Source organism: Cervus canadensis, chromosome 24, assembly GCF_019320065.1.
Source record: "Cervus canadensis isolate Bull #8, Minnesota chromosome 24, ASM1932006v1, whole genome shotgun sequence".
In the NCBI taxonomy this organism is placed as follows: Eukaryota; Metazoa; Chordata; class Mammalia; order Artiodactyla; family Cervidae; genus Cervus; species Cervus canadensis.
In genome coordinates, this window is record NC_057409.1 from 17,068,702 (window position 1) to 17,094,766 (window position 26,065).

The 26,065-nt window shown below is 39.4% G+C and overlaps 1 protein-coding gene across 9 annotated transcripts in view; it reads right to left on the reverse strand.

Moving 5' to 3' along the window:
- SP140 (SP140 nuclear body protein) overlaps positions 1 to 26,065 on the reverse strand; it is a 90,370-nt gene that overhangs the window by 56,831 nt on the left and 7,474 nt on the right. For all 9 annotated transcript variants that reach the window (XM_043445331.1, XM_043445329.1, XM_043445330.1 and 6 more), the window contains exons 4-9: positions 17,804 to 17,981; positions 16,327 to 16,495; positions 10,636 to 10,719; positions 8,343 to 8,426; positions 5,131 to 5,199; positions 3,352 to 3,423 (exon numbers count right to left, since the gene is read on the reverse strand). In XM_043445331.1, the coding sequence (XP_043301266.1) occupies positions 3,352 to 3,423; positions 5,131 to 5,199; positions 8,343 to 8,426; positions 10,636 to 10,719; positions 16,327 to 16,495; positions 17,804 to 17,981 (656 nt within the window). The remainder of the gene's footprint in view (positions 1 to 3,351; positions 3,424 to 5,130; positions 5,200 to 8,342; positions 8,427 to 10,635; positions 10,720 to 16,326; positions 16,496 to 17,803; positions 17,982 to 26,065) is intronic.

The following is a 26,065-nucleotide window of genomic DNA, read 5'->3' on the forward strand; positions in this document are numbered from 1 at the left end:
TGAATTTTATATGCAGCTGAAGTCACCCAGGCACTTCTACTTCGGGACCCCAGTCCACCTTTGACACATCCTGTCTCCCTACCTTCTCCCCACTCACCTTGGTTCACCTTTATCCTTAGTCTTTCTCAGTTTGGGGGAAAATAAGAGAAATTGACACAATTGCAAACATACGTATGTGACTATGAAGAAGAGAGTGGCAAGATGAGAAAGGTGGAGGATGTTTTTTGTCCATTTACTCAAGCAGTTAGGAATTTAAATCATAATTATCTTCTCCCTCTGCTTGTAGTAGACTGAGCACCTCCTTGGGTTCTCCTTCAGGAGGCACTTGGGGAGCTTTGGGATCACTGGTCACTGTGGAGAAACAAAGGCATAATGGACGTGGAGGCGATCAGAGACAGACCTCAGTGCACTAGTGCCAACACGACGGGACGGCGACATGGCTGCTGCAAGCTCTGGTCTGAGAGCCACACCGTCTCCTTCTGTTTCTTTGCCATCTGCTTGCACCTCCTCTCCTTCTGTCTCCCTGTCAGTGTCCTACCCACAGCTCCACGACCACACAGCTCTGTTTCCTAGCTGTGCATCCATTTAATTGTTTGGGCTTCTTGTTTTCATGTCTTGAGGTTTTTTTGTTTGTTTTTCAGTGATAGTGTATCTCTTTTCCCCTATTATCCTTTCTACTTCTCTTCAAGCACAAATGATTGGGTCCGTTTCTATACTCCCCATCTCTCAGTGGTTTCCCTTCCCTCCCCACTGATATAAATTTTTCCTTAACTAAAATTTTCTCCTGGACCCGAGTTCACTCCTTTAAGAACCTGCAGAACTCCTTGGGCTTCCTCTTCCTCTTCTGACCACCTGACCTCACTCTGACTGCCAGCTGGCTTTGCATGCCGCTGCCCTCAGGGACACACCCAGGATGCTGGTGCCTACTCTTCCTTTTCTACCTTGCCCTTGCAAAAATAACCTCCGTGCCTTTCTGTGCTTTATTTCCCCATCCATAAAATAGTCGTTATGACAATTTACGTGCCTGTGCGTTACTGTTTCATGAAGGCAAGAGAGCTTGCACAATCCAATAATCTAATGGAGACTCTAAGGGACCTTGCATACTTTGTCTCCCAACCTTATTTGCTTTCTCGTTCCCAGTCTTTCTGCACATCTCTGCTTCTTCTATTTCTACCTCAGTATCTTGCTGTTGGAACCTCTTGGTACCTCTCTTTGTCTGATTTGTTTCTTTTCTCATGTCTGTTTCCACCTGCCTTTTTCTCCCCCTTCTGTCCTCGATGCTGATCTGTAGGTCCTCGCCCCATTTCTCAGACTCTTGCTTTCTAGAACTAGGGATCAGAGAATGTATCTCTGACATGGTCTATAATTTCCATGTAACTTCACCAGTTAGTGAGAAAACTGTTCCCAGCATAGGACTAAGTGTGCACAAAGGCGCAAATGAGAAAATTCATCAAAATTTAAAGTACTGCAAAGTTTTACATGAACTTTAGAGTCATTGCCAGAGAGGCACGCGTGAGGCTGGAGCCATGGGAAGAAAAATAAGGGACAGATTTAATCATTATGATGACAGGAATTATTGATTTAAGGTAGGCAAGTGAGATAAGCCAACTTGCCTTTTCAAAGCATCATCTAGGTGAGTTGAAGAGAACGGATGTGGTGGGAGGATGATTGGGGGAAGGTATGGACTTCCCTGGTGGCTCAGATGGTAAAGAATCTTCCTGCAATGCAGGAGACCCAGGATTGATCCTTGGGTGGAGAAAATCCCCTGGAGAAGGGAAAGGCTACCCACTCCAGTATTCTGACCTGGAGAATTTCATGGACTCCATGAAATTCCATAGGGTCACAAAAAGTTGGACACCACTGAGTGACTTTCACTTGCTCTTCTACATCTGTGACTCTATTTCTGCTGAGTAATTAAGTTCATGCTTTTAGAACATGATAATGAACATGGTAATGTACATGTTTACTTTTGTTTTTTATTTTCATTACTCTAGGAAATGGATCAAGAAAGATCTTGCTGGGATTTATGTCACAGAGTGTTCTGCCTATGTTTTCCTCTAAGAGTTTTACAGTATCTGGCCTTACATTTAGGTCTTTAATCCATCCCTGTTTATTCTTTCATTCACACTCACTTTGTCTCTGCTATTCTTAGTATGTCATTAATCCTATGCAATCCTGGAAAGCAAGTTTATAATGACTGCTCTCCTCTAAACTCCAAGTTGGTAGTATTTAGATTTCATATGTGCGTGCGTGCATGTGTGTTTAGTTGCTCACTCACATCTGACTCTTTGCAACCCCTTGGACTGTAGCTTGCCAGACTCCTCTTTCCATAGAATTTCCCAGGCAAGACTGTTGGAGCGGGTTGCCATTTCCTAATCCAGGGGATCTTCCCGACCCAGGGATTGAACCCGTGGCTTCTGTGGCTCCTGCATAGGCAGGAAGGTTCTTTACCACTGAACCACCTGGGAAGCCTTAGATTCCACAAACTTAAATAAAATTAGACCTACTTAGGCAACTCCATGTGGTGCCCTCAATCTACATTTTCATTATGCTGTGCCCTTAAATTCTCCATCCAGAAGCCCCTCCATTAAGGCCATTAGCCCCTCTTTCCCCCTTGCCTCCCTTACATGGAAGAAAGCAATCAGAGGCCAAGTAAATAGGTGTATCTGTGTTTGGAGGGAGGAGGAACATGTTCCTTGCATACAGACATGTAAACAAATCAATGAGATCATTGGTCACTTAATTCAGTTCAGTTCAGTTCAGTCGCTCAGTCATGTCCAACTCTTTGCAACCCCATGAACCGCAGCACGCCAGGCCTACCTGTCCATCACCAACTCCCGGAGTTTACCCAAACTCGTATCCATTGAGTTGGTGATGCCATCCAACCATCTCATTCTCTGTCATCCCCTTCTCCTCCTGCCCTCAATCTTTCCCAGCATCAGGGCCTTTTCAAATGAGTCAGCCCTTCGCATCAGGTGGCCAAAGTATTGGAGTTTCACCTTTCTCCTTTAGGATGGACTGGTTGGATCTCCTTGCAGTCCAAGGGACTCTCAAGAGTCTTCTCCAACATCACAGTTCAAAAGCATCAATTCTTTGGTGCTCAGCTTTCTTCACAGTCCAACTCTCATATCCATACTTGACCACTGGAAAAACCACAGCCTTGACTAGACTGACCTTTGTTAGCAAATTAATGTCTCTGCTTTTTAATATGCTGTCTAGGTTGGTCATAACGTTCCTCCCAAGGAGTAAGCGTCTTTTAATTTCATGGCTGCAATCACCATCTGCAGTGATTCTGGAGCCCAAAAAGGTAAAGTCAGCCACTGTTTCCACTGTTCCCCAGCTCCCATTTACCTGGCTGCAGTCTGGGCATCTCTGCAGGATTGCCTTTGCTGGTCCTTTGGAGAGATTTGTGCTTAGAGGAACCTGAAGAGAAACAGAGAAAAGACCAACCAGACAGTGTGATGGGGGAACAGACCATGGATGATGCTAAGTTGTGATGTCCAGTGCTCGGGTAAGCTTCTCCTTGGGAAAACAATACTGTTGTTCCAAGGACTTCACTTAAGACCCACTGGAGCTTTGCTCTCCCTGTTTTCCTTCTCTTTAGCCCCCAGTCACCTTTCTCCTCATTTTTCTGTCCTCACACATGGTCATTTCTGTGCCATGAAGGATCACACACCTCCTTTACCCTCTGGGCTTTTTCTTTTTTGCCCTTCAACATTCTTTATCAGTTTTCCCTACTCCCGACAGTTTTTCTTTCTAGGTTTTAGCTGCCCTGACTCTCTGCCAGCCCTACCCAACAGTCACCACTCTGAGTCATCGAGAATGCTGGTTGCCTAGCTTGTTTAACTCGTTTTGGACTGCTAAAAGACCCTTACACACTTCAGTGCTTCTATTTCCTTACCTATACAATAGGAATAAGTAACAGCCCATCTGTTTACACCCATAACTCTGTGGAGATAAGAATGATACCTTGTTTGCCAAGATTCTTTGAAAAATAATAGTCTATTTTGCCTTAGGTCTGTAACTATTTAATGGGGTTTTCTAACCATCTAAAAGCTTTTAATTTACAAATGGTTGTCTAAGCTCCTACGAGTGCCACAGCCTCCTCCAACTATTAGTTGGAGCCCCTGGATCAGAGACCCTCAATATGAAAGTTAGGAGAATATGTTGCCTCAACAATTTAGGGACCACGCCCCTAAACAGCAGGAAGTAGTTATGAAATGAAAACAATGCCGCTTTCCCTTGGCAACATAATTCTCCTAAAAGAAAAAGGAGGAATGAGAGAGTCATTGCCTAGGCAGGTTGATAAGAAGTCTAGGGGTCCCCAAGGAGAGACGGGTCTGGAATTCTCGAGGAAGAAAGGACAAGCTTTTTTTCTTTCCAATACATTCCTTAGGATTATATAACAATAATGTATCCTGCCTGAGGACAATCTCTGGATTAAACCTTCTGGCTAATCCTGTTATCTTAAAATGTAAATTATGGGAGTAGGTCTGGTGAGGTCTTTACAATCTTCAGACATTCTTCAGATTCATTGGAGAGTATATAACTCCATTGCTAACACTAGCAAGTGGGAACTCTTTCTGCCCCCTTCTGATGTCTATGTCAGAAGCTTTCCCTATCCCTTTTATACTTTAATAAACTCTATTGCACACACACAAAAATAATAATAATAGTCGTATAATAAATAATATTATTGGTTGACAAAAATTATACTTTAAACTTGGAAGCAATTGATCTGGAAGACATGCTTCTTTGGGGGGGCTGGTTTCCAAAGTTAGCATTATAAACAAACAAAATATATAAGCACACAACATATAACAAAATAATAGTATTATAAGCAAACAGAAAAATACTGAGGTTTTATTCTCTAGAAAAGACAAAGGGTGAATAGGTATTAATGCAAGTTTTTTACCATTCATAGCTATGAGAGACATCCCTTTTCTCCAGCATATTGCTGGTAGAATGCACTAGGAACATTTGTGCTATTTGTTGTGTTACTTATGCTGTTATGGACTCATGAGATTCCAGGACGCTTTAGATCTTTTGACTGTGGAGTACACTCAATAAACACCTGCTATGAATTCAGACACCTGACACCCTCGGCTGGCAGTTCCTCCCCATCCTTACCTGGCACATATCTTGGTGAAAAGCTCGAAGCTTCCTGGGGCCATTCTTCATCCCAGGCGTTGCTGATCTCTACAGAAAAGATTGCGATTCCACAAGCATTTCAATTTATGACCAAGGAAGAATCACAGCAAGAAAATAACTGGAAAATCAAGGAAGGCTGAGAAACTGGAAAGCCCTGCTCCCCAAAACAACCTGCCATGCCATGCCATATTGCACTCAAGTCATGTCCAGCTCTTTTGCAACCCCATGGACTGTGGCAAACCAGGCTCCTCTGTCCATGAAATTTTCCAGGCAAGAATACTGGAGCAGGTTTCCATTCCCTTCTCCAGTGGATATTCCCGACCCAGGGATTGAACCCATGTCTCTTGTGCTTCCTGCATTGACAGGCAGATTATTTAACCACTCCACCACCTAAGAAGAAAATAACCTGATCTGAAGGTTAACTTTGCTTCACCAGGTTTCACTAGGGGATGAGGAATTCACCCACTGTGGGACGATCTTCCTTTTCTTATACTGCATTTTCTTTCTATTTCTTCCCTTTCCATTGATTCTGTGCGTTTTATCCATCTCTGCCTCTGTTTCTTCCTGCTGGTGTCTCTTGGACGGTCTCTTTCTCTTTTCCTGCAACTTTGTTTCTCTGGTTCTGCTCCTTCTCTGCTATTCTTTGTCTCTCAACTGTTTTTTCCTAACTTTCTCTAGAAAAATGTCCCTGAGATAGTATGTCTTAAGTAGGCTTTAGCCAGAATGAGGTGGTTAACTGGAAGACAGTGGAACGTGAAAACAGTTCTTAATAAGGTAGAAAATATATGAAAAGGCTCAGATACAAAAGAGAGATTTAACAAGTAAAATTATTATGGGAGTAAGTCAGAGAAAGACAAATATCATATGATATGGCTTATATGTGGATCTAAAAAAAAAAAAATACCAACGAACTTATTTACAAAACAGAAACAGACTCATAGACATAGAAAACAAACTTATGGTTACAAAGGGGCTATGGGGGAGGGATAAATTAGGAGTTTGGGATTAATATATACACTTTATTGTATATCAGTTAACAAGGACCTACTGTATAGCACAGGGAACCAAAACCAAATATCTTGTAATAATGTATAATTAAAGAACATGTAAAAAAGAATATATATAGATATAGATATAGATATGGGCTTCCCTAGTGGATCAGTGGTAAAGAATCTGCCTGCAGTGCGGGAGACATGGGAGACCCAGGTTTGATCTCTGGGTCGGGAAGAACCCCTAGAGGAGAAAATGGCAACCCACTCCAATATTCTTGCCTGGAAAATCCCGTGAACAGAGGAGCCTGGTGGGCTACAGTCCATGGGGTCATAGGAGTCGGACACAGCTGAGAGACTGAACACACACATAGATATGTATATCTGAATTGTATATCAGCAAATTGATTGTATATACAATTTTTTGTATTGTATATTGTATTGTACTGTATTGTATATACAACTCAGATATGTATATCTGAATTGTATATCAGCAAAAAAAGAATATGTATATCAGTAAAGTGATTGGCTGAAACTAACTCAACATTGTAAATCAACTATATTTCCATAAAAATTTTTAAAATGAAAAAAATACAAATTTAAAAAATAAAATCACTGGGGGAAAAAAGTTTATCCTATATTGAATTAACAGTGTAGGAGGCAGGTGATGAGGCTGTGAAAATAGACCTGGGGCTCACCTTGGATGATCACGGATGCCACTCAGAGGAACATATATTTAATCCTTAGTGTATTAAGAAAGTATGTAGGAACACAATCTAATTTTCATTTTCATATGCCCCATGTGGTTGAAGTAAAAATGACACATTTGATGGGAGTAAGGTTAGAGGAAAGTTATGAGTACAGCCTGTTTTGAGAACCATGACAGAGATCTGGATTTGAGACTTGAGGGTGTGACAGATTGGACAGGTGTGAGTTATTCTGGAAGAGAGATGACTATGCTGGATGAGTAACGGGCATGTATTTGAGAGCAAGAGGAGTCCTGGAGACGCCTTGACTTCCAACGTGAAAACCCATGAGACAATAGTGACCCGTCACTGAGACATGAATGCTGAAGAGGAGTTAGATCTAGCTTGAGCAATGAAGAAGCTACTTTCAGTCCTGAAGTGCCAAGTTTAAGGTTCTTGAAAGAATTCAAGTGCCGATGTCTAGCAGACCATGGTCTTTGAGTCCATGGATAAATACACTGTGAAGACAATCTAGGGTGGTGATTTGGTCTTAGGAATCATTGGAATATTGGGGGAGAGGACTTTTTCAATCTGAGCATTTTACAAGTGCCACTTCAATGATTGAGGAGAGTTTGATCTGAAAACTCACATCTGATGTTGCCAATCCTTCTGCCCAAAGTTGCTTATACCCAGTGCTCTTACCTCGAGCCTGCAATGTCCTGATCTGTTCCTCTCTCTCTTTTATCCTCTTTTCACTCAACCTGTTTTCCATCCATTCTCCAACTATTTCTCTACACAGTTGCCTTTGTACTTCTCTCTGACTTTTCCCAATTTTTAGCATTGATATTTTCCTCTTGCTCTTTCTCTTTCCATATTTTTGGCTCTCAATTTTTATCTCAGATTCCTTGGAGATTTTTCAGTTTATCTCTCCTCTGCTGTGTCTTATACTTGCTCCCCTTCCATTTCTGTTCCTCCCACTTTACCTTGACCTCTGACTCTCAATGCTACTCAACTTCTGTCTTTCTGCGTGATTTCATCCTCCAAGTTCTGCCTTCTCATCGTCTCCAAAACTCTCCTCTTGGACTCTGATTACAGTCCCAGGAACCTCCAACTGGCCAGCTCTCCCACGTAAACCTGACATGGCATGATGTTCCCCAGTTTCTCTTAACTATTCTGTGAACCTAATTGAAAATTATCTCCTATCTCAACCTGGAAGGGTAAGATTTTATATTCCTTTTGGAAAACTGGATCCATTCCTGTAACTGGTCACATAGTTACACCTTATATACTTTCTCCATTTTCTCTTTTCATATTCCCTATCAATGGGTGCTCCACCTGCTCAGGAGTTCAGTTTCCTTTGCTCATTGTCTCTGTTTCATCTGAGAGCAGGTAAGTGCAGGTAGGAGAAGTGGAATCTGGCAGAGGCTTAGGACAGGAGACAGAAGGTAGGCTCTGCTTCCATGAAGACAAGAAAACAAAGATTTAATATAGAATTGACAAATTAAATGATAGTTACCTTGCCTATTATATGTCAGTAGTCTGGGCATACCTTCAAATCCTCTTACACTGTTCGTTTGGAGAGGTGAGTATTCCAAGGACACTAAAGAGAGCAACAAGGAAATGATAGAACTCAGGCAGTATCCGGAGAAGAGACTTGTCTGTAGGGATGCTTACATCAATAGGATCACACAGCATGTCCTTCTGTAACTGACTTCTTTTCTCAACATAATGTTTCTGAGATTCATCCTTGTGGTTACATATATCAGTAGTTCATTCCTTATATTGCTGAATAATATTGCATTTAATAAATATATCACAGTTTATTCCCTCTCTTATTGATGAAAATTTGAATTGGTTCCAGATTTTAGCTATTAGGAATAAAGCTACAATAACATTGTACAAATCTTTGTATGAACATGTTTTCATTCCTTACGAAAATATACTTAGGAGTGGAACCGCTGGGTGGTAGGTTATGTTTAACTTTATAAGAGACTGCCAAACAGTTTTCCAAGGTGGTTATATCACTTTATATTCAAACCATCAACATACATAAAGGAGTTCTAGTTGGTCCATAGGTCCCACCGCATTTGGTGTTGTCAGTATTTTTAATTTTAGCAATTCTAATAACCAAATGGTAGCTTCTTGTGGCTTTTCCCCAATGACTAATGTTCACTTCACTTATGTCCTTATTGGCCATTTTATATCTTCTGAGTGAAATGTCTCTACAAGACTTCTGTCACTTTTTTAAAATTGGTGCTGTGTTTTTTTATTATTCATTCATAGGAATTATTTATACATTCTCCATCATTCTATGTGATGTACCTTTTACTCTTTACTAATAACTGTTATGAATCCTTCCACCACCCATTCTCATTTCCACTATTCCCAGTAGTAGATGAATCTCTAAACATATTTTTTACATACTTTTTACTTTTTAATGTACATTTTATACTTTTAGCAACTGGTCTTCATTCAAAAGAATAAATGTTATTATTAAATATATCAAAATGTTACATAAATGTATTAATACATGTCTAAAATATGTAATCTTTGAGGTATAAATACAAATTAAAGATACATATTCATGGTATTCTGCAAAGCCATTCTTCAGTTTTTTCTTGCACTGGTCATTTCCAAGGGGGAAAAAAAACCCAACATTTAACAAATAATTAAATTTACTATTGATCATTTGGCTTAAGGATGGAGACAGTTTTCCTGGGTTTCAAGGGAGTTTCACTCACTAAATCTCTAGCTACCTTCACATCTCTGTTTCTTCTCCTGAAAAATGGGAGTAACAAAACCCTTATGACAGGATTGTTATGAGAAATAAGTGAGATGCTCCTGATAAAGAAATATTTGAATTACAGTAACTTAGAAAGAAATCATAATTTTCAATCAATGTCTTAGAATGAATAATTATTAGTAATAATATGAATGAAATGATTAAAAAGTTAGAAAACATGCATACAGCTTGCAAAATTATGTATTGCATAAGTGAGCATTAAACAAGTTGATCCATGTCAACTGTTGACCTTGTGTCTACTGGTTCATGGATGTTGTGTGTTGTAACTATTGTCAGAAATTTATTACTGACCTTGGTTCTCTTCTTCCCTTTTTACTCCTTCCCTTTTCCTTTTCTTCTTTTCTACAAAACACTATTTCCTCCACATTTTCTTCTGCATACAATTACTTCTTCCTCTCTTCCTCTTTTTTATTATGAGTGAACTTTACAATAGTTTCTTCTTTTGACACATCAAAGACTTCCTCTTTGGACTTCTCTATCTCTGTATGTTACACGGTCAGTCGTGTCCGACTCTTTGCAACCCCTTGGTCTGTAGCCCGCCAGTCTCCTCTGTCCATGGGATTTTCCAGGCCAGATAAATGGAGCTGGTTGCCATTTTCTCCTCCAGGGGATCTTGCTGACCCAGGGATCAAACCTGGGTCTCCTGCATTGGCAGGCAGATTCTTTACCATCTAAGCCACCAGCGAAGTCCAAATAACACCAAACCCTTATCCTTTCCCAGGTCCACTGAATTCCTAACTCATGGTTACTGCTATCAGTTCTTCACCTTAATTCTGCCTCACTGTCACAGTGAGACCTCTCTCGGACTTATGTTCTGCCTTCTCGGTTGTCACAGCTGCCTGGTAATATTCTTGGATTCCAGATCTGGTTGCCTAACTGGAGCCCATACACACACTGCTGCTCTGGTTTCCCCATTTCCTGTTGCACCAAAAGCTCAATCCCCTGACCTTTGATCTCCTTCTTTCTTAGCAGATGAGAAAACAAGCTTCTGTCAAGTCAGAATTACCTTGTTCATGGTTTAATTGTGAGTTGAGCATCTCCTTTGTCTCTCCTTCATCAATGGTTTGGTAATAGAAGTTGTCACAAATCGCTGAGAAGAGAAAGGAAAGACAAGTAGAGATCTCAGATGGGGACCAGGAGTTGCATCTCACAGTTACACATCCAGTCACATCCTTGACTCCCACAGTTCAGGGAAAACCTTCCAGCCCTCAGAGAACCCTGGGCTTCAGTGGGTCTCTCAAGTCCTGTGAGACTTGATGTTGCCCCTGTAATCTTACGGCTGTTCCACACTGAACACACCTCTCAAGGTTTAAAAAAGAATGGACAGTGGAAAATTGTAAACAGTGGTCAACTCCCTTTTCAAATGACCAGGAAACAATGAAAGCCAATTTAAAATAAATAGTATAGTCATTTTGACAATATTGATTCTTCCAGTCCATGAACACGGTATATTTCTCCATCTGTTTGTGTCCTCTTTGATTTCTTTCATCAGTGTTTTATAGTTTTCTATGTATAAGTCTTTTGTTTCTTTAGGTAGATATACTCCTAAGTATTTTATTCTTTTCGTTGCGATGGTGAATGGTATTGTTTCCTTAACTTCTCTTTCTGTTTTCTCATTGTTAGTGTATAGGAATGCAAGGGATTTCTGTGTGTTAGTTTTATATCCTGCAAATTTAGTATATTTGTTGATTAGCTCTAGTAATTTTCTGGAAGAGTCTTTAGGGTTTTCTATGTAGAGGATCATGTCATCTGCAAACAGCAAGATTTTCACTTCTTCTTTTCCTATCTGGATTCCTTTTACTTCTTTTTCTGCTCTGATTGCTGTGGCCAAAACTTCCAAAACTATGTTGAATAGTAGTGGTGAGAGTGGGCACCCTTGTCTTGTTCCTGATTTTAGGGAAATGCTTTTCAATTTTTCACCATTGAGGGTGATGCTTGCTGTGGGTTTGTCATATATATAGCTTTATATTATGTTTGAGGTATGTTCCTTCTATTCCTGCTTTCTGGAGAGTTTTTATCATAAATGGATGTTGAATTTTGTCAAAGGCTTTTTCTGCATCTATTGAGATAATCATGTGGTTTTTATCTTTCAATTTGTTAATGTGGTGTATTACATTGATTGATTTGCAGATATTAAAGAATCCTTGCATTCCTGGGATAAAGCCCACTTGGTCATGATGTATGATTTTTTAATATGTTTTTGGATTCTGTCTCCTAGAATTTTGTTAAGGATTTTTGCATCTATGTTCATCAGTGATAGTGGCCTATAGTTTTCTTTTTTTGTGGCATCTTTGTCTGGTTTTGGAATTAGGCTGATGGTGGCCACATAGAATGAGTTTGGAAGAATCAATATTGTCAAAATGACTATACTACCCAAAGCAATCTATAGATTCAATGCAATCCCTAACAAGCTACCAACGGTATTTTTCACAGAACTAGAACAAAGAATTTCACAATTTGTATGGAAATACAAAAAACCTCGAATAGCCAAAGTAATCTTGAGAAAGAAGAATGGAACTGGAGGAATCAACCTGCCTGACTTCAGACTATACTACAAAGCCACAGTCATCAAGACAGTATGGTACTGGCACAAAGACAGAAATATAGATCAATGGAACAGAATAGAAAGCCCAGAGATAAATACACGAACCTATGGACACCTTATCTTTGACAAAGGAGGTAAGAATATAAATGGAAAAAAGATAACCTCTTTAACAAGTGGTGCTGGGAAAACTGGTCAACCATTTGTAAAAGAATGAATCTAGAACACTTTCTAATACCATACACAAAAATAAACTCAAAATGGATTAAAGATCTAAATGTAAGACCAGAAACTATAAAACTCCTAGAGGAAAACATAGGCAAAACACTTTCCGACATAAATCACAGCAGGATCCTGACCCACCTCCCAGAATATTGGAAATAAAAGCAAAAATAAACAAATGGGACCTAATGAAACTTAAAAGCTTTTGCACAACAAAGGAAACCATAAGCAAGGTGAAAAGACAGCCCTCAGATTGGGAGAAAATAATAGCAAATGAAGCAACAGACAAAGGATTAATCTCAAAAATATACAAGCAACTCCTGCAGCTCAATTCCAGAAAAATAAATGACCCAATCAAAAAATGGGCCAAAGAACTAAACAGACATTTCTCCAAAGAAGACATACAGATGGCTAACAAACACATGAAAAGATGCTCAACATCACTCATTATCAGAGAAATGCAAATCAAAACCACAATGAGGTACCATTACACACCAGTCAGGATGGCTGCTATCCAAAAGTCTACAAGCAATAAATGCTGGAGAGGGTGTGGAGAAAAGGGAACCCTCTTACACTGTTGGTGGGAATGCAAACTAGTACAGCCGCTATGGAGAACAGTGTGGAGATTCTTAAAAAACTGGAAATAGAACTGCCCAGCAATCCCACTTCTGGGCATACACACCGAGGAAACCCAGATCTGAAAGAGACACGTGCACCCCAGTGTTCATCGCAGCACTGTTTATAATAGCCAGGACATGAAGCAACCTAGATGCACATCAGCAGACGAATGGATAAGGAAGCTGTGGTACATATACACCATGGAATATTACTCAGCCATCAAAAAGAATTCATTTGAATCAGTTCTAATGAGATGGATGAAACTGGAGCCCATTATACAGAGTGAAGTAAGCCAGAAAGATAAAGAACATTACAGCATACTAACACATATATATGGAATTTAGAAAGATGGTAATGATAACCCTATATGCAAAACAGAAAAAGAGACACAGATGTACAGAACAGACTTTTGGACTCTGTGGGAGAAGGTGAGGGTGGGATGTTTTGAGAGAACAGCATCGAAACATGTATATTATCTAGGGTGAAACAGATCACTAGCCCAGATTGGATGCATGAGACAAGTGCTCGGGCCTGGTGCACTGGGAAGACCCAGAGGGATCGGGTAGAGAGGGAGGTGGGAGGGGAGATTGGGATGGGGAATACATGTAAATCCATGGCTGATTCATGTCAATGTATGACAAAAACCACTACAATATTGTAAAGTAATTAGCCTCCAACTAATAAAAATAAATGGAAAAAAAAATAAATAGTAAATATGGAATGTGCTCTGTAAATTCTATGTGCAACTAAGACTAGGGAAGAAGCAGAAGGATTTTTTCAAGAGAAAGGTAATGTTTCTAAAGAAATAGACCTATGTTATAGAAGAAAAGCCCCAACGTCTTTAGAAGTTGAAGATTTTAAAAAGAAGAGAGAAAGGAAGGAAGGAAAGAATGGAGGGAGGGAAGAAGGAAGGAAGGAAAAAAGATCTTGGGCCAGGGAAGAAGATCTGGTTAGAGAGACACAACACTGAAGAGAAACTCTTATTTCCCTGGGGTGGGAGGGGTGGGGAGAGATCCAGGAAACAGGGAAAGACACTGTCTGAAAGGCACAGACAGGAAGTGGCTATTTTTATGAACGGCACAAACAGGAAGTAAATATTGCTATAGCTGTACCAGTGACCCAGGAGATGGTAACAAGCATGAGAAACCAGGCCAAGGCACTGCTCCATCAAAACTGCCAATTCAAAGTGACTCAGCACACATCTGGTCCCATCACTTCAGGAAAATAGATGGGGAAACAGTGGAAACAGTAGCTGATTTTATTTTTCCGGGCTCCAAAATCACTGCAGATGGTGATTGCAGCCATGAAATTAAAAGATGCTTACTCCTTGGTAGGAAAGTTATGACCAACCTAAACAGCATATTAAAAAGCAGAGACATTACTTTGCCAACAAAGGTCCGTCTGGTCAAGGCTATGGTTTTTCCAGTGGTCATGTATGGATGTGAGAGTTGGACTGTGAAGAAAGCTGAGGGCCGAAAAATTGATGCTTTTGAACTGTGGTGTTGGAGAAGACTCTTGAGAGTCCCTTGGACTGCAAGGAGATCCAACCAGTCCATCCTAAAGGAGATCAGTCCTGGGTGTTCATTGGAAGGACTGATGCTGAAGCTGAAACTCCAATACTTTGGCCACCTCATGCGAAGAGTTGACTCATTGGAAAAGACCCTAATGCTGGGAGGGATTAGGGGCAGGAGGAGAAGGGGACAACAGAGGATGAGATGGCTGGATGGCATCACTGACTCGATGGACAAGAGTTTGAGTAAACTTCGGGAGTTGGTGATGGACAGGGAGGCCTGGCGTGCTGCAATTCATGGGGTCACAAAGAGTCGGACATGACTGAGCGACTGAACTGAACTGAACAGCACACATGGTTGGAAAAGCAAGACTCACAGATATGAGGAAAAAACACTCAAGAAACAGAAAAAGACGCTGACAGAAGATGCTGCTAGAAGGATGGATGGTAGGAGCACACCTCCTTGGTGGGGGGGCAATACCCACTGAGGGTTCAGGGCAGTAAGAGATGCTTTTTCCATCTCCAGGACACCTTGACTTCACGCCCAGGCCAACTTCGGAAGAGGACATAGGGGGCAAATGCTGTGTGGGTGAGAGGTTTTAGAAATGTAAGGAGGCTCCAGAAGCAGGCATTTCAGTGATGGGAGTTGGGGGCTTCTCTGACCCCTCCTACCAGCATCTTGGCTCCGGGCTGCTGACTCTAAGCTCCTGTGGACAGCTGGGCTGGAAGGTACCAGCAACAACCTCCTCTGGGGGCAGGTGGCCAGCTGCATTAGACCAGGAGGTGGGCAGGGGTAAGCCTGATGGGTAGGATGTCCCAGCACAGGAAGCCCCAGAAATTAGCACACATGATGTGGGTGCTGGGGTCCAGGGAGGAGAATCCTTACAGTATTGGGAGAGGGTTGGAGCCCCTGAGATGTGGGCAGTAAAGTTAACCACCTTTCCCTTCCTACCGGCGGCCTGGGGACACCATGGTTACAAACATAGTATTGACTTGAAATTTGTGGCTTTTCTTTATTTCTTTTTTGGACTTCGATATAACATTGTGGAAATGAGATAGCTCTTATTTTACAAGACAGAATTTTCACAAATAAACACATCCCATCCTTTATACTGACTTTTTTTACTTTTTCTCTGCTCAAAAATCTTACATTACTTCTTTGTTTCTCAAATAATAAATTTCAAATTCCTTAGCACAGGATGTCCAACCTTCAAAAATCCTCTCCAACTCCTCTTTCCAGAAGGGGCTTCCAAAACCTCCCACCCACACTCCCTTTTGTAGCCAACGTGGTTCTGCAAGTCTACCATTCCTTTTTCCTGATGTAGCTTTCCCATGCTGCCCCTCCCCAATGCATGGGTAGGTACTGGCCTTCCCCTGCAAGTTCTCCACTCTGTTAGGGGAAGTAAGTTTGCACCTGACTGCCCCAAATGATAAATTTTTTCCTACAAAGAAAATCTTTTCATCTTTGAGTGTGTCTGCACGTGTTAGGGAAGGCTCCCTCCTTTCCAACAAAAGGGCATAATTCATGCCTTCCTCCAAAAAAGTAGAGATTTAAATCCTATGCTTCTCAGCTTCAAATATAGATCCTGGCTGAGCAATCATTTGCGGCATTACTGGGTTAAGGTGTCACTCCTATTACGTCTAAGCTTCATGGAGACACAGATTATGTGTGTTTTCTTTCCCATTTTACCTGCCACTAGATAGTCACTCAGTAAAATAACTTTCAAACATATGAAAAGTGAATGAATGAATCAGTGAATGAAGTGGACTTGAGTCCCCAAAAAGTTGTTGAAAGCTCTAATTACCGTTTTGGAAGCTATTGCGAATCTGAAGTAAATCAGGATAGGCCTTCAGGTTAACCTGGCTGAACAGGGCTTCCAGAACCGTCTTGTCAAATTTCTTCTCCAGCTCACTGAGAACTTCATACATCACTCTTTCCACCGGGACCAGATTTCTACAAGCTTCTTGGAAATGCTTAAAAAATATTGAATGGAGAATTATGTAGTTTTGTGTGTATGGGTTATGGGCGACTCAGATCAGAAATAAACAAATTTGTTTCCTGGTGAAGTGTTAGAATGTTACATATATTTGGACTGATTCCCTGATAGCTCAGTTGGTAAGGAATCTGCCTGTAATGAAGGAGACCCCGGTTCAATTCCTAGATTGGGAAGATCCCCTGGAGAAGGAAATGGCAACCCACTCCAATATTCTTGCCTGGAGAATCTCATGGACAGAGGAGCATGGTGGGCTACAGTCCCTGGGATCTCAAGAGTCGGACACATCTTAGTAACTAAACCACCACCACCATCACCCACTCTAGTATTCTTGGGCTTCCCTTGTGATTCAGCTGGTAAAGAATCTGCCTACAATGCGGGAGACTTCAGTTCAATCCATGGGTTGGGAAGATCCCCTGGAGAAGGGAACGGCTACCCACTCTAGTATTCTGGCCTGGAGAATTCCATGGACTTTCACTTTCATTACATGTATTTGGATGACACCTAAAATATCCTCCATTGTAAAAATAGACTCTTATGTTGTTAACCTGCCTCTCTGACATTAATGTCCATTTAAGAGAGCAACTCTGAAGAATAAAAATAAGTTCAAAATTGAATGTGGTGTGGGGACTTTAAGAGCCTGGCCAGGATGCTTCAGGAGTGGTCCTTACTGGTATTGAGTGGCCATTTTGTTGACCAGGAAATAACCATTGCCCTCGCTTCCAGGAAACCTGGCAACCACTCCTATGAACATGGCCAAAGGGCAAAGAAAATTCACAAAGACAAAACAATGACTTGCCCCCAGATTCCCAGGAAGGCCCACAGTGCATTCTGCATCCAGAAATGCCTAAAGAACAACAAACAGTTTGGAGACAGCAGCAAGCACCTTGTTCTGAATTCATCCTAACATGACACAACTTCCCTGTGAGTTCATTCACCTTAGATTCAAGCGTGTAAAAGAAGAGGGCTTTGTGGTGAAATGTTGCCCAACTCACTTATTCACTTTAATTTTGTTATTGCTATTACATTGTGTCAGTGGACCTAAGACGCTCCCACCTGTGTCTCATTCCCATTTCCAGAGTTGCTGTATTTCCATCGTCATGGCCCCCCTCCCATTTACGACAGAAGAAGGAATACTGTCTGTGATGCTGCTTCTCCTATCCCCTCCTAACTGACGGGATGGCGAAGGTCCCTGTTCAAAGGAGGCCCTTTAGCCTGTTCATCGCATTCTAAATTTGGCAGAATCTAGTGTGGGGCTGGTTGTCAAGAGGGAATTCCACTCACTTACCTCGTACATTGACTCAGAGATGAAGTCTCGATCTCGCAGGCCCATGAGGAAAGGAAATGGCTTTGGTATGGCATTTGCGATCTCCACCTTATTTTCTTTGAAGAGCTTGAATACGAACTCATAGCAGAGCTGCTCCACTGGGCGCTGCTCCTCTGGGTTCTGGTCCCCTGTGATCATTCTGAGAAACAAAGACACGATATGAAAGTAGACACTGGGTTTCCAAGAGATGGAGGCTAGATTTTATTTTCTTTTTTTTATAGCTTCTGAATGCTTTTATGTATGAAATGGTATATTATCATGACTATTCTTTTTTCTACATGAATATTTACTGCATATATTTTTATATAATTTTTAAAGGTTACATTCTATTTACAGTTATAACAAAATACTATCTATAATTCCCCATGTTGTACAATACATCATTGTAGCCTATGTTACACTCAACAGTTTGTATCTCCCAGTCTTCCACTCTAAATTCCCTCTCCCCCATTTCTCCCCACTGGTAATCACTAGTTTGATTTCTAAATCTATGAATCTGCTTCTTCTTTGTTATATTCATTAGTTGGTTGTATTTTTTAGATTCCATATGTAAGTGATATCATCCAGTATTTGTCTTTCTCTGTCTGACTTACTTCACTTAGTATCCATATATGTTGTGGCAACTGGCAAAATTTCATTCATTATTTATTGCTGAGTAGTATTGCATATGGAAAAGGGAATGGCAATGCACTCCAGTATTCTTGCCTGGAGAATCCCATGGACAGAGGAGCCTGGTGGGCTACAGTCCATGGGGTCACAAAGACCGAGCACAGCTGTGTTGACTAAGCACAGCACAGCACACAGTATTCCATATATATGGAATATATATATATATATATATATATGAAAAGAAAGTTAAAGTGTTAGTCAGTCACGTCCGATTCTTTGCAATTCGCATAGACTGTAGCCCACCAGACTCCTCTGTCCATGGGATTCTCCAGGCAAGAATACTGGAGTGGGTAGCCATTTCCTTCTCCACGGGATTCTTCCTGACCTAGGGATTGAACCCGAGTTTCCTGCGTTTCAGGCAGATTCTTTACCATCTGAGACTCCAGGGAAGCCATATATATATATATATATATATACATATTTAAAGACAATTGCAACTAATGCTGCTAGGAGAACTGGGGTGCATATATCTTTTCAAATTGGTGTTATTGCTTTTTTCAGATATATACCCAAGAATGAAATTGCTGAGTCATATTGTATTTCTCTTTTTAGTTTTTTGAGGAAGTTCCATATTGCTTTCTACAACGGCTGCACCAATTTACATCAGCAATATAGGAAGGCTCCCTTTTCTCTACATCCTCACCAACATGTGTTATTTGCCTTTTTGATGATAGATACTCAGTGGAGAGTCAACATGGATAAAACTATGTTCTTGTGGAAGGACCAGAATAGATGGCATCTATTTAACTTAGAGAATAATCAAGGGTGCAATAGAACACACTGGGCTTAAGGAAGACCTGCACCTAGAAAGAATTCACCCCGTGCTACTTTAAACTACCGTGAAGAGACTTTCACCCAAACTCTCTTTGGAAAACATTGAGATTTAAAATGATAAAACTTTATAGGAATTTATAATGATATTGTGATGGTTAATTTTATGTGTCAAACTGGAGGACTTGGGAGGATAAGACTACTATTTTATGTTAAATTGGTGAAATTTGAGTAAGAAGTTTGCCCGACATAATGTGAGCTGGGCCTCATCCAATCAGTTGAAGGCCTGAATAAAACAAAAACACCAGCCTCCCTGACTAAGAAGGAATTCCCCAGCTGACTACTTTCAGAGACTCTGCAGGATCTCTGGGCTGCGGGCCCATAGCTGACTTCGGACTTGCTGGCCTCCATTATTGTGTGAGCCAATTCCTTATTAATAAATCTCTCTCTCTCCACACACACACACACACACACATACACACAATACAGCCTATTGGTTCTGTTTCTCTGAAGAATTCTGACAAATACACATCATCAAAAAATAAGTTACAAAGAAATAAAAATCAACTGAGATAATACTACAGAATCTACCACTGAACTGAAAGTCTTCTTAGTTAATAACAAATTGGAGAAATCTCTGGAAAGTATAAAAGAAATAGACCACTCCCATCTGTAACTGCAGAGACAGGAATGGCATTCCACATCATAAAATTAGGTCAAAGACTTTTCTCTAATAAAGTTTCAATTAAATATTGAGAATATGTCTTTCTGTTTGGTCTAATACAGAAGTGTGTGTGAATATTCAAAACTAGGACAAGGTTGTTCTGTATCTTAACCTGCCTGTGGAAGTGTTACATGCACGAAGAACTGTAAGAGCTCTGGATTTCAGACATAACCACATCTCTGAGAAGCAATTTTAGTACTCAAAAAGCTTTGTAATTCTGATTCTTTCTTGATAAATTGTTTCCCTTGCTGATAATTTCTCAATCCACTTCTCGGTGCTGCTAAAAGGTATATAGACTCATAGGATATTTTTTATCCCACTGTAAGAGGGTCATTGGAACTTCCCATTCTCCAAATACACATCATGATAGAAAAAAATCCATTTCTTCATTGAATTCCTTAAAAAATGAAAAAGACTTCTGGTTAAAGATAGTTGATTGAAAACAAGTGTTTTTCTCCTCTCTCGCTAGAGAGTCCTATAAAACATTAGTAAAGGAATTAAAGTCATTATGACTAAGAGAGAAGGATTAGATGAGATACTTAAAGCAAAGTCTGAAAAAGTGGCCAGGACGTTCATCACTATTACTGGTGGTGGATGCTCCCAGGGGTCAGAGAGGGGTGCAGTGTGCCTTAGAGGCCCCTGGGGAGGTAGTGCAGGCAGGGAAGAAGACACTAGGATAAAAACAGAGGGATTGTTGGAAAGGAGAAAATATAAATCAATGTGCTCCCTCACTCCTCCCTGACCCCAACACAGAACTTCTCCATCTAGGCAGGAGACCAGAGGTTTCTTCTTAAGAAGACTGTAGATGACTCAGGAAAAAAACATCTTTGCCTTTGGGCATTTGGGATTCACCCAACAAAGCCACAAGTTTTCAAGCCCATCTCATTAAGTGGAGTCCCAAGCTAGCTTATCAGTGCCTTGCCCTTAAGAATGAACAAACAATTACAGACCACAGCCATTCATGGAAACCAACAGCATGAAAGGGCAGAACCAAGATGAGAAGAGAGCAAAGATTACTCCAGCATAAATAGAAATGTTACAGGAAACAGAATTTCTAAAAAAAAAAAAAAACAAACCAATTTTCATACACATAGGAGATGATATTATGTCCAGGATGCCAAGAAGAAAAGACCAGAAAATAAGATAATGGGCCTCGAAATTTTAAAAGATTACTGAATTTTTTTTTTAAAGTTTAATTAAAATGATCATAAAATAACGACAACAGAATTTTTCCAGAACATAGCTGGAAAAAAATTATAAAGGAGGAATGGAAAGCAAATTTGAAACATCTGACTGTCTAAAATAGTTATGCAAGTATGTAGATTCAGAATTACAAGGAAATGAGTAAAACATATATGCCCTGTTCAGTCATTTGTGTGTGAAATGTGAAAGAAAAATAGCTGTACCCAGGCTCAGAAAACACATCACTCACGCATTCTCTGTGCTGGTCACACAGTTTCAATGTTTAATATTCTCTGTGTGTGTGCTTACTTGCTCAGTCGTGTCCAACCTTTTGTGACCCCATGGACAGTAGTAGCCTGCCAGTCTCCTCTGTCCATGGAATTCTAGGCAAGATACTGGAGTGTGTTGCCACGCCCTCCTTCAGGGGATCTTCCCAACCCAGGGATTGAACCCAGGTCTCCCGCATTGCAGGCGGATTCTGTACAGTCTGAGCCACCAGGGAAGCCCTCAATGTTCTTTACTTCTGGGCAAAGGTAGGGTTGCACCTCCTTGCCTTCCTGTGCTGACGAGTGTCACTTTGGGAGAGGAATTCGGAGCCAGCACGTGTGAGTCATGCTCACTGTACCTCAGCTTGCTGTGGTGGCTGTCCCTTCAGATGGTGGCTCTTCACCAGTCAGAGACAGTCCAGGATGAGGAGTCCCTGAAGCAGCCAGGGACCTGTGAGATTTTTAGAACTGTCTGTTCCAAAGGAATGTGCTGTGGTGCTTAGTCGCTCAGTCATGTCCGACGCTTTGCAACCCTTTGGACTGTAGCCCACCAGGCTCCTTGATCCATTTTTTTCAGGCAAGAATGCTAGAGTGGGTCAGCATTTCCTCTTCTATGGGAACTTTCCAACCCAGGGATTGAACCTGCATCTCCTGTGGCTCTTGTGTTGCAGGCGGATTCTTTACCCACTAAGCCACTGGGGAAGCTCATTACAACACAATAATCTACTCCAATATTACTGACACATGGTCTGGGACAAATTATTTGCTGATGTCTATATTAAGAGAATCAGGAAATCAATACCAGCAAGTTTTGTTATACAAGAAGTGGAAGGCATTATTAAAACCAGCCAAAATACTAATGTCTAAAAACTGTAAATTTAATTTGAGAACAGAAAGTACATCTCAAAATTATTTTACAACAGTAATTCTCCAAGTGTGGTCTGGGGACCCTGGGGATTTTGTGCAAAACTCTTTCAGGTGTCATCAAAGCCAAAACTATTTTCATATAAGATGTTATTTACCCTTTTTCTCTCTCGTCCTCTTATAAATGTATAGTAGATTTTTCCAGAGAATACATGGCCAGTGGTATCACAAGAGATTGACTGAAGAAGCAGATAGGAGAATCAAGCTGTCCTCTACAGAATCAGCTAATAGATTTGCAAAAGTGTGAACATCACTAATCTCACTAATTTAGTTTATTTTAGAAGACATAATTATTTTTCATAAAATAGGTCATTTATGTTAGCAAGTAATGAGTTCCTCACCATCATTATTATTAAATTACAATATATTTAATTGCCCAAAGTTCTACTTTCTCATATGGTAAATATTAATAGGTATAACCTACATAAACAAAAGCTAACTCTTTGGAATTCCTAATAATATTTCAGAATATAGAGGGTTCAAAAACAAAAAAAATTTCAGAAGACCTATTCTAGAAAGAGAGGATATATACTGCATATAGTAATAAAATTATAGTAAACTTAATCTAAAACCTCAGAGTATATTAAAAATTTTAACAAACCAAATCTAGGCAAGTTAAAAAACTGAGTTAAATTATTTATTTCAAAGACACTAAACTTAAACGGCCTGGCTTCACATTGGATGTGTTGAATTAGAGAAACATATACTTGAGAATTAATTAGAAACATAAGGGTAACAAATAGAATCAAAATGGACTATAAATCTTACAAAAGATAAAAGTAAAGAAAACACTGTTTTTCTTAAATGGAGAAAAATGAAGAGGGATTAGATATTAAAAGTGTCCTCAAAATTTATTAGCAAGAAGATATGTGTCATTTTATATAGATTAAATTTTCATCTATCAAAGATACAATTTAGCTTTGATACAACTACCAAAGATACAACAAAAACAAAGTGACAGTAAAAATGTTAAAAGTAAAAAAATGGGCAAGTGACATTAAAGAATTGTAAACAAGACAGAGAGCAAAATTCACAATATCTGTATTTTAATAACCTTTAAGACTACTAATAGACAAATCTTTCAAGGTTGTTAAAAATTTTTACTTTCAATTTTTAACTCCACAAGTGTATTTAAAAAGATATATTGGATATAAGTTTTTAAAATTTCAAAATGTATGTATTAATAACTTGGTCATAAACACAAGAACATACCAAGTATTGGGCCCTGAATTGATCGAAATAAATAATAATAAAGAGAAATTAAATAGGTTACAAGTTCTGGCTATAAGATAATATTACAATAGAACCGTAATTTTAATACAAAAATTTTAAGAAAAGAATCTAACTTGTAGTGGTTTAAAAAGTTCAATTTTTGGTTTCAGTTCTAACAATGCAAAGGCCTAAGAAGTCATCACTGACATCCTTACAAAAAAAAAAAGCTAAACAACCTGAAAATCAATGAATTTCATGTACATACAGGAAAACTGGGGTGACAGGGCAAATGGTCACCCCCAAAACTGATTGATAAACAAATCCAGAGAATCACAGATGAGATCAGCTATCTGGAATAAAAGCCACTTACAGTCATAGACCACAGAAACACTTAAACGGTAAATTTAAATGGAGGCACAATGTGGATTTACATGAGAATGAGGAACTCCTGGGGAGCCAGGGGAAGGGAAATTATCTAAAAATCCAGCTTCTTCTAGGTTTCTGTCTCATTTCATGGAGTGAGGAAAGGGAAAATATCTAAGAAGTCATTCTAAAAAGTACAGTCTAGGGACACAGTTCCTCTACAAGATTGAAATTTAATCATAAGACTAAAGAATGCTTTCTCTCCTCTGCACCTTACCTCTTCATCAAGAGGGCTCCAGTATAATAATAAGTGAGGATTATAGCTGATAGAGCCGGAAGGCTCTATTTAATAAATTCTTAGGGAAATACAAGCAAAATAGGAGAGACAAAACATGTTGATGTATAGCACCAAACATGAAGCAGTATAGCTTAATTCAGAGTGGATATGGTTAGTCGTATATATATATTGCAAACTCTAGGGAAACCAATGAAATGTTCTAAAAGAAGTATAATTGATGGACTAAGAGAGATGAGAAAATAAAATCACAAAATGCTCAATAAAATGTTCAATTAACAAACAGGCAGAAAAAGAAAGGAAGAAAAATGGAAGCAAAAACAGTTACAAACATGGTAGATTTTAATCCAACCACAGGAATAGTTACTTTAAATATGAATGGTCTAAATACACCAATTAAAAGACAGAGATTGACAGAGCGGAAAAAGTAACACCCAACTATATATTGTCTTTGAGAAAGGAATTTTAAATGTAAAACACAGATGGGTTAAAAGTGAAGGGATGAAGAAATGCCATGCCAGCATTAATCACAGGAAAGTTGTAGTAGCTACATTAATTTCAGAGAAAACCTCAGAGTAAGGAAAATTTCAGAGACAAAGAGAAGTATTATATAAAAAGCAAATTTCTCCAAGAATATTTAGCAATCCTTAATGTATACGCAACTAATCTAAGTAGCATCAAAATACGAGACAAAATTTGATAGAACTACAAGAAGAAATAGACAAATCCACTCCTGTTGTTGGAGAATTCAATACCCCTCTTTTAGTACTTGACAGAACAAGGAGGCAGAAAGTAAGTAAAAATATAGTTGACCTGAACAGCACCACCAATCTGATTTACTTGACACTTAAAGGCTATTTATTCCTCAGTGACAAAATATACACACCACTCATGCTCACATGAAATATTTACTAAAATGTACCACATTCTGAGCTGTAAAGCTTATCTTAACAAATTAAAAAGAAAATAAATCAGAAAAAATTATATTCTCAGACCACAATAAAAGTAGAAATAACAGAAATGTAGCTGTGTATTTTGAAAATTCCAGAATACTTAAAGACAAAATAGCCTATTTCTAGAATCAAAGAAGTCTCAAGAGAAATTTAAAATTATTTAGAATGAAATTAAAATGAAAACACACTTTCACAAAAGTTACAGAATGCAGCACAAAAGTGCTTAGAGAGACATGTGTGGTGTTAAAATGCATATTAGAAGAAATATTTAAATCAATAATATAAGCTTCCATCTGAAGAAACTAGAGAAAAAGGAGACATTTAAGCCTACCTCAAGCAGAAGAAATCATAAAAATCAGGTAATAATCAATAACACTGAAACAGGAAAGCAGAAAAAAAACAAACCAGAAGCTAATTTTTAAAAATCAATAAATAATTGATAAACTATTGATAAATAAATAATTGATAAACTTCTACCTAGACTAATAAAGAAAATGATGGCAGAAATTACCAATATCAAAAACAAAACAGGGCTCATCACTATTAATCCTATGAACATTAAAAGGATAATAGAGAAATAATAATATAGATTATGCTATCCCTACAAATTTGATAAAATGGGCAAACCTTGAAACAAACCTCCAAACTCACACAAAGAGATAGCTCATCTGAATAGGTCTGTATCTATTAAAGGAACTGAATCAATAACTAATAGCCCTCCAAAAAAGAAAGCACCAGGCCCAGACGGTATCACTAGTGAATTCTACCAAACCATTTCAACTATGACCTCTTCCAGGAAATAGAAGAGGTACACCCTCCTAGCTCATTCTATGAGATCAGCATTACCCCACCCTCACCTCTTAG